Below are 10085 nucleotides of genomic sequence, written 5' to 3' on the forward strand. Positions count from 1 at the left end.
TTCCCTGAACTGCTCTATATGTGCAAAACCCTTCGGATTTTAAATAAATAAATAAATAAAACAGAATTGAAATTGTGCATTTTGAATATAGACATTGTGTAATTTAGTGCTTTACAAAATACATATAAAAAAATTATTTGAATGCCCCTTTAAGGAAAGTGTTTGCACAATATGAAATTGCCTGTTACATGATAGCCCTCACAGGATTGTAGTTTACTGAATGAACTAGAGAGAATAAGTTACATGCGTGGGTTTCTTGTAGTCTTCCCTGAAGTCATCTGCAGTGAAGCAGATCAAATCTGAGCACTGACACCCACATGTAGCCTTTATTTGTTCTGTTGACCTTCCATTGGCCCGAGCAAAACTCAATATCAACATGATTGCGCAATGCATACAACTTTATATACACTCACATAAAACTTCTGAATCACAGCTTCTAGGTAGCTCCAAACGGAAAATAACATGTTATCTCTGTGGACTAAATCATTTATAAACTTTCAATGTTTTCCTGAGGGTCTGTACAGAGATTCTGACCTAAAAAGAATTACTGCTTTTTTATCTTGTTGTTAATCGTGGGAATATGGGGAAAAAAAATAAAGGAATACGAAACATTTGCATTATTTATTTTTCCCCATTTCCTGTAATTTAACCTCTGAAATGGTGGGTTTCCACAGCTTTGAGAATTGGAAGTCCACACTGCAGACTTTACAAGGCTAACACTGCTACATATATGTACCTAATTGGCCTTAGCAGAGGCTTTAAGATTAAAAATTTTTGCCAAATCTGTGTACTGTTCCCTAACAAAATGACAGTGTCAAAATGTGCCTACTCCAGGAATAAGTCTGATTTTTTTTTTTTTAAAAAAGTAAGGCAAGTTACATAGTGTTAATGTATTCTGAAAATGTTCACAGCTGGACTGTTTATTAAAAGGCCAGTTTTACTCACACCAGCCAAATAGTTAAAAAGTAAACAAAGATTCAATAACACTATAAATATGATATATATATATATATATATATGTATCTATATTAAACTTGACAATTTTCCCCAAGGTTATTAATCATAAACCAGAACGCTCTCAGAAAAGGGCCTAGCACATCCCTTTACCAATAACCCTATAGTGGCAATGAGCATGCTCGTGTTAGTGTGTTTAAGACCAGCTCGGCAGGGAGATTTTAGCTTTGCATGGATTAAACAAATATGGTTAGATTACAAGTGGCGTGCTAAAGTTAGCGCAGATCACAATAAGCAATATCGCGACCTCACTAATTTATGCACATGTTACAAGTTGAAATTAAACAGTTGCACTCGATTTTGAGCACAACGGATTAGCACACCCAAAGACCTACAGTATAAGTGTCAGGTTTTTTTTTTTAGTGCACTCCATTCAAGCCTATAGGGAAGAGTTAACACTGTTGCAATATCCGAAATACTGAAGTTAGCACGCATCAAGTTTCATTCACGCGCTAGATTTTTACTTTCAACTTGTAATGCGTGAGCAAACCCGCACGCATTAAAAGTCTACTTTGAGCGCAAATAGCATTTGCAATAATAAAATATACTAATAAATTATCATGACCTTTAAATTGCACTATCATGACCTTTAAATTGCAAATACAAGCTACATAAAACTTTGTAGCCAATCTGTACTTTTGGAAACCATAACAAAGGAGCTACAGATATACATTATTATTTTCCAAAATCCGTTTTACTCAAGAGGAGTAAAATGTTATGGGCAAAGGTTCTCTGTATGCCCCCATTTTCCTAGCCCACAATATACTTTTAGTACTAAGAAACCAATAGGAGGGCTTACAATATATGGCTGTTTGTGCACAATTTATCCCCAGGGTCATATTTGCATAACTGCATTGGTGAACAGAACAGTAGCATGTCTCACAAGCTGTAAACAATTTTTTTTTTTGCTTTTGAAGCACATGAATTTCCCAAAATTTGTGACCCACAAGGATTTTCTAAGCCTTTGGAGGAATAGTGGTTTATTTAATCATCACTAGTAGAATTGTGTTTTCTGCTCTGACGATCGGATTAAATAAAATGATCTGGCTAAAAAGGGACAGAACTATTGCATGCCCCACAACTGTCCCGGAAAATGCAAACCTATTTTGATTCAAGACTTGTTTTCCTCAGTACCAGAATTATCAATAAATTGTATTTTTATATGAATTCACAGTTTGCATTGTAAGTAAATATCTTTGTATTTGCTGAGTATTATGTGCTAAGGTCACATTTGGTCATTCTGCTACTACAGGTGAAACTCAAAAAATTAGAATATCGTGCAAAAGTTAATTTATTTCACTAATGCAACTTAAAAGGTGAAACTAATATATTAGATAGACTCATTACATGCAAAGCAAGATAGTTCAAGCCGTGATTTGTCATACTTGTGATGATTATTGCTTACAGCTCATGAAAAACCCAAATCCACAATCTCAGAAAATTAGAATATTGTGAAAAGGTGCAATATTCTAGGCTCAAAGTGTCAGACTCTAATCAGCTAATTAAGCCATAACACCTACAAAGGGTTCCTGAGCCTTTAAATGGTCTCTCGGTCTGGTTCAGTAGGAATCACAATCATGGGAAAGACTGCTGACCTGACAGTTGTGCAGAAAACCATCATTGACACCCTCCATAAGGAGGGAAAGCCTCAAAAGGTAATTGCAAAAGAAGTTGGATGTTCCCAAAGTGCTGTATCAAAGCACATTAATAGAAAGTTATGTGGAAGGGAAAAGTGTGGAAGAAAAAGGTGCACAAGCAGCAGGGATGACCGCAGCCTGGAGAGGATTGTCAGGAAAAGGCCTTTCAAAAGTGCTGGGGACTTTCACAAGGAGTGGACTGAGGCTGGAGTCAGTGCATCAAGACCCACCACACACAGATGGATTCTGGACATGGGCTTCAAATGTCGTATTCCTCTTGTCAAGCCACTCCTGAACAACAAACAACGTCAGAAGCGTCTTACCTGGGCTAAAGAAAAACAGACCTGTCTGTTGCTCAGTGGTCCAAAGTCCTCTTTTCTGATGAGAGCAAATTTTGCATCTCATTTGGAAACTAAGGACCCACAATATGAAGGAAGAATGGAGAGGCACACACTGCAAGATGCTTGAAGTCCAGTGTGAAGTTTCCACAGTCTGTGTTGATTTGGGGAACCATGTCATCTGCTGGTGTTGATCCACTGTGCTTCATTAAGTCCAGGGTCAACGCAGCCGTCTACCAGGAGATTTTGGAGCACTTCATGCTTCCTTCCGCAGACAAACTCTATGGGGATGCTGACTTCATTTTCCAGTAGGACTTGGCACCTGCCCACACTGCAAAAAGCACCAAAACCTGGTTCAATGACCGTGGGATTACTGTGCTTGATTGGCCAGCAAACTCGCCTGACCTGAACCCCATAGAGAATCTATGGGGCATTGCTAAGAGAAAGATGAGAGACATGAGACCAAACAATGCAGAAGAGCTGAAGGCCGCTATTGAAGCATCCTGGTCTTCCATAACACCTCAGCAGTGCCACAGGCTGATAGCTTCCATGCCACGCCGCATTGAGGCAGTAATTGCTGCAAAAGGGGCCCAAACCAAGTACTGAGTACATACAGTAAACTATGCATGCTTATACTTTTTAGAGGTCTGATATTGTTCTATGTACAATCCTTGTTTTATTGATTGCATGTAATATTCTAATTTTCGGAGATTGTGAATTTGGGGTTTTCATGAGCTGTAAGCCATAATCATCACAATTATGACAAATCACGGCTTGAACTATCTTGCTTTGCATGTAATGAGTCTATCTCATATATAAGTTTCACCTTTTAAGTTGCATTAGTGAAATAAATGAACTTTTGCACGATATTCTAATTTTTCGAGTTTCACCTGTATATAAGGGGAATAAAGAGTCCTGCTATGTGTGTATACCAGCTCTGTCTCATCCACACAAAGTAATGAGGCATAGGTCATGACAAAAGCAATGAGGTTCCACCCTAACACCTTTTCTTACCTTGCCCACAAAATTTGTTCTCAACATATCGTTGTTAGAAGGTACACTAGCATTTTTTTTTTTAAGGGTCACGAAACCAAAACATTTTATTTCACAAATCTGTTAGAGCATACAATTTAAACAAATCCTGTTTACACATACAATTGTTTAGTTTTCTTTGTATCCTATGTTGAAGGATAGCAATACACTTCTGTGAGCCAATGACAAGAGGCATATATGTATAGCCTCTAATCAGCAGCTAGCTCCCAGTAGCGATCTGCTGCTCATTAGCCTACCTGGGTATGCTTTTTAACTAAGGATTCCAAGACAATGAAGCAAATTGCATAATCAAAGTAAATTGAGACAGTAAAGTCAAATTCATTAATCAAATAGAGAATACAATTTGAAACAACTTTATCTTTATCACTATGGCAGCAGTGTTAGCAACTATGTATAACATTGGTATAAACATTGTTTCAAGCACTGCTGACAGATGGTGAAAGACACGTGCACACTCCTGAGCTCATCTAGGATTACTCTGTAATAAAGAATATCAAGAGAACTAGGCAAAATTAATGATAATAGTACATTTGGAAAGTTGATGAGATATCGCTTGCTCTATCCAATCTTGACTGCCCGTTTAATTAATAATACAATTTTATTGAACTAAAATTCCATATTAAAATGCAGTCTTTCAAAAAACTTCATTCTTTTCAGGTCTGAAGAAATATTAATCAACATAATAGAATTGATCAATTATAACTTTATAGTCTATATGTATATAATCCTTTATACTCTACTTTTAAAGTGGTAACACCTCAAATAAAATATACAAAGAATAATAGACATTCCCTATAATTCTCTAAAGTAAATCTGGCTAAATACACAGTACACTTTACCTAAACCAATACAGGAAATACAGACACCATGTCAGGGTCAAAAATAGAGACATCAACTCCCAAGTTCAGAATCCTAGTTTTGTAGATGCAGATTTATATACAAAACAAACCTTGTGCTTCTGTTTAAAACAAAACAAAATAGCTGTGAATTCTAGTCCTTGCTTGCTAATAGGAGGAATGTTGTGTGTCACAGTCAGCAATTACAACCTGTGTATCAGTGTCTGCTATGAATAGTCAATGAGATGTGATTAATATGCGTGAGTAGCAGTATTTAGTGTGTGCGCTGGAGCAGAGCGCAGCAGAGGGTGAGGAGCGCAGTGTATGGGAGGAACTCAGCTACAGCAGCAGCAGCAGCAGCACAGAGGAGGGACATTTGCCTTCTGTCACCAAGCACACAAGACCAATGTAAAAGTAGCAAGTTCTCAGACTCTCCCATACACAACTGAGGGAAGAGACTCATCTTAAACATGGGATGCCGCCTGTGCAGCCTGAGGAGAGCAGATGAAGAATACAGGCTGCTCTATGAAGTTTGCCAGGTAAATATCCAGAGACTTGTGCTTTATAAATCCAAATTCCTACTGATGCATAAGGTTTATGTACTGCACTCATTGGCTACAAAGGGATTTAAAGGAATTTCAAATATTGAAGTGTCCTGGAGCACAGAAACTTTATGTGTGTGACCCAGTAAGAGAATTGTTGCTTTGTTTTGTGCCTGGAGTACACTGTGGGTTGGATTTGTCCTATTTTTATTCTAGCAATTAGATATTTTAGGCAGAACTGGCCTTTGACCTGTGTCTAGTTCTAAAGGATGGAGGGGACAGAAATTATTGTCAGTATTCCTAATGTTTACCCATTTGGCTGCCAAAGAGGGCAGTTACACATTACATTGCAGCATTTTATAGCAACTAAGGAGTTAACATCTCATAAATATATTAATAAGGTTTTGTAAACATGACAGCCTTGTGTGTACGTTTAATAGTTGTACAGATATGTGTTTACTATTAGATGGTTCATGTTGTAAGTTCTGTTTATTAATACATTGTTGAATTTTAACTAGTAAAAGCTGGGTAATGCACCAAACCCTATCTATTTTCTCTCTATTTTTTGAAATTTTTATACGTTATATATCATATCCCAGTGCCAGTGATATAATTGTATTTTAAGCTCCCAATGCAGGAGCTGATATGCAGCATTGAAAAGAATTTGGATATCAAACTTAAAATGAAATTGAGCTTATTTATATAAATAAATGTATCAGCATACTGATGTAGGCTCATAAAGTGCATGTGATTTTAGCACTATACGATAGCAGCATGGACAACAATTTTAGTAAAAATGTTACATATAGTACTCAAGACACCTGCGCGCACCTAAAGCCTATCTAGATATGTTCTTATTGGAAATAGATGCATTTAAAACTTTATATTAGAGCTACATTGTAAAGCTTTTTTTAATTGCACTGTCTCTAAATCATGAAACTTTCATTTTAAATTCCTCATCCCTCTAAAGTTGCTAAACTTTCAAAAAGATGTATGTTTATAAATTTGACTTGGATTTCAAAACACTGTTGTGAAATTGCACCAGCAATTGGTTTGTGGATGAGTTTACAGTATCATTATTTGACACATCTGATTGTAAGACACCAGAATTGTGTTTTAATGGAGGAGGACCCTAAGTGGATCATAAATTATGTTAAATGATTCACTATCTGCTTATGTCTACAGTAAACTGACTAATTTACTTACATTGAGTGCTATTTTTCATTGAGTGCTATTTTTTGTATAGAACATCAACATATTCTATAGTAATGGGGTTTTAATAAGTGTGTTTTATGTCTGTGGTGTCATTTTCCTTTCATTTCTGGCACATTGTAGAGATGTTTGCTGCAGATCTGTAGTGTACACAAATACAATAATCTCTGCTAGGATTATACTGAGACTTCCCAGCATCCAAACTCAACCACAGCTGGTTGAAACAGGAAGAAATCCCATACCAACTTGAACTGCCATAAGATACATTCTGGCTCATATATGACAGATGTACCCTTCATCTTCAGTTTGCCAGATTGGGATCTGCTTTGTTGTTTAGCCATTTTATACAAATTTGAATAATTAATTAAGCACATATTTTGTTATTATGCCAAACACTGCAATTAAAATCTAACCATCTTCACTAATTTTTGTAATCTTTGTAATCCAGATGACATTATTCTTGATAAACTTTTTTTTTTTTAACATTAGAAATCTGAGACTATGAGTGTCCAGTGTGCCACTTTGAATATATATATATATATATATATATATATATATATATATATATATATATATATATATATATATATATATATATATATATATAATTGTAATCATGGAGTTGTTTAACCTCTTTGATCTGCATATAATTCTATAGAGATAATTAAGTATAGAATGTTCTTAATTTGTTCCTCTATATTGACAAACAATAGAATGGATTATCCAGCCTTTTTAACACACATTATTCTATGCAACCATTTACTAAAGCTCACACCTCTCACCCATAGGTACTCATTGCTCCCATAGACACCGATACAATAATAGGAAACTATTAATGTACAAAAGATTTATACTATATATCTCTTTAGTTTTTGTTAAACAACTGTATTATGTTTACCATTAGAGGGCGCTACATGAATTGCAAATGATGAAAGGTTTTGGCAGTTGCTACTTGCTAGTAATTTTTCTCTCACCTGGAAAGCAATGAATTATCCTAAACTGTACAGAAATCAGAAAACAGCATTAGCATGCTTCTATCAAACTGGTATTTAACACAGAACAGCACCTACTACATAGTTTATAGTTTGTTCACATTGAGATCTACTTTGTGGGAGGACTGTTTCAGAAAGAGTAGTTGATTCATGGAATAATGTTTCAGCTGGTGTAAAAAAGACAAATGTATTAAAGGAATTTAAGACTTCAGGGGATATTCATGAGGCTTGAGGATTAATGAAGCCTATAATTAAGATAGAAATATAAACAGATTAAGGGCATGTCTGGTTCTTATCTGCTGTCCAAATCTCATATGTTTCAACTCTCCTGTCTTTTAGAAAGTCAGACCTTCTTGAAAGAAACATCCATCTGTGAATTACTAGGTCCTGTAAATATCCCTCTTATTAAAGGGTTGCAAACTCAAAAACAGAATAACCAAGCACATGCTCCAGGGGGAATGTTTTGTGTATGTGCTTATAGAGAAATGACTGATCTCATATATGTGAAGGGCATGGGTGTGTGAAGGGGAAAGCAAGAGGAGGAACATGCCCCCCCCCCCCCAAAAAAAAAAAAAAAGTTGCTCCTTATATCTGAGCATAAGAGGTCACTTGAGTCCCTCTTTTAATAGCAGTAAGCCCCCGATATTGAAAATGATATGTAGCTCATGTGTACAACACACAGCTTGTCTGTTACCCATGTTGCAACTAATACTGTATTGCATGGGGCATATTATACCCTCCCCATTACCCATAAAATGTCTTCAGATGCCCATGCCTCAAGGATATACTTTCTTAGCATAACAGGAACAGCAACAGTAATTGTGAAGGACTTTAGTATTGTAAGCTGAAGTTTGCAATATTTTGGTTAATGTTGGGGTTAAAACTTTATATATCAGGGAGGGTTTCAGCAAATTGTTTTACATAAATTAGCCTCCCTGGTGGCATTTGTTTCCTTAAAGGGATAGTCTAGTCAAAATTTAACTTTAATGATTCAGATAGAGCATGCAATTTTAAGCAACTTTCTAATTTATTCCTATTATTAATTTTTCTTCGTTCTCTTGGTATCTTTATTTGAATGTAAGCATAAGAGCCGGCCCATTTTTTGTTCAGCACCTGGGTACCACCTGCTGATTGGTGGCTACATTTAGACAGAAAGCTCTACCCAGGTGCTGAACCAAAAATGGGCTGGCTCCTATGCTTGCATTCCTGTTTTTTTTAAATAAAGATACCAAGAGAATGAAGACAAAATGATAATAGGGGTATATTCGAAAGTTGCTTAAAATTGCATGCTCTATCTAAATCATGAAAGTTTAATGTTGACTAGACTATTCCTTTAAAGCTGTACACAGTGATACTGAGGAACACCCACTATGGTACTCCCAAACACACATCTTATGTGTAGCTATACTGATACTCTGCTTCAGTGGGGAAATGTCTCAGCATTAGTTTCTATACTTTATATACCCTACACCTGAGGCTAAAATGTAGAGATGAGGTAGTTGCCAATTTTTAATACTAGAGTTGTATATATCAGAATGGCTCATTTAAATATTGCTTTTAAATAAGTATAGTATATTTTAAATTGATTAGTAGCATTTCTAAAATACTTATGTGGAAAAAAATACAATATGGCCCCTTATATGAAAAATGTGATCACCCATTTTACATAGTATAGATGTTAGAGGAAGAAGTGACTGCTCCATTCCAGAAAGTAAGAGGTTAATTATATTTCTGGCCATCATATGGGTTTAAAGTCTCATAGGTTGCAGCTCCTAATACTGTCTCTAGGATAAGTAATAAATCAGGTTATTGATTAATTGAGGCTTTTCTTCCTGGGGTAATGCAGACTTCTAAGGGTGAATGTATGAGTCAATCAAACTCATGCGTGTGACAAATGAATACAAAGAGATATCACTTTGCACTTTATTGGAGATGCTCGGGTCTAAGGCTACTGAAAATTCTAAATTAAACAGCTTTATGTATAAATACATTACTCTGGGCATCTGTGCTGCTTTGTGTAAACATTAACTATTTTTTTGTCTATCCTACAACATTCAGCATTTATCTTTTGTAACAGTCTAAGCCAGTTGCTGTGACATATTAGTGCAAGGCTGTAAACTACGGGCCACAACTCCTGAAATCTTACATCTGCTTCTATTTGTTTAATTGTTCAACATATACCTATATATAACCCTGAAATATATTTCAGATACATTTGTTAAGTCACGTTCTTAGGGCCCCATTTAAGATGCTGCAGACAGACAAGTTACCCAGGCAGGGTATCTGTCCATCCACGTTTATAGACAGGGATGCAGAAGTTACTATTGCACAATCAATCTCTTTTGCAATCCCCACCGCTGACCTTGCACAGCCAATCACACAAGAGAAGGGGTTGTCAATCACCCTAATCTAATATTGCAACATTCTACACAGCAATAGATCTCAACACCAGGCCTAGACA

At 36.1% G+C, this 10085-nt stretch overlaps 1 protein-coding gene across 6 annotated transcripts in view; it reads left to right on the top strand.

The window, feature by feature from the left end:
* The window catches only part of PDZRN3 (PDZ domain containing ring finger 3), a 346386-nt gene that overhangs the window by 241259 nt on the left and 95042 nt on the right, over nucleotides 1-10085 (top strand). The window contains exon 1 of one of the 6 annotated variants that reach the window (XM_053720881.1): nucleotides 5334-5417. The exons of the other annotated variants lie outside the window; for them this stretch is intronic. Within the exon in view, the coding sequence (XP_053576856.1) occupies nucleotides 5349-5417 (69 nt within the window). The 5' untranslated portion in view covers nucleotides 5334-5348. Of the gene's footprint in view, nucleotides 1-5333; nucleotides 5418-10085 lie in introns of those variants that run through there. 6 annotated transcript variants of the gene reach the window in all.

Source organism: Bombina bombina, chromosome 7 (genome assembly GCF_027579735.1).
Source record: "Bombina bombina isolate aBomBom1 chromosome 7, aBomBom1.pri, whole genome shotgun sequence".
Lineage (NCBI taxonomy): Eukaryota > Metazoa > Chordata > Amphibia > Anura > Bombinatoridae > Bombina > Bombina bombina.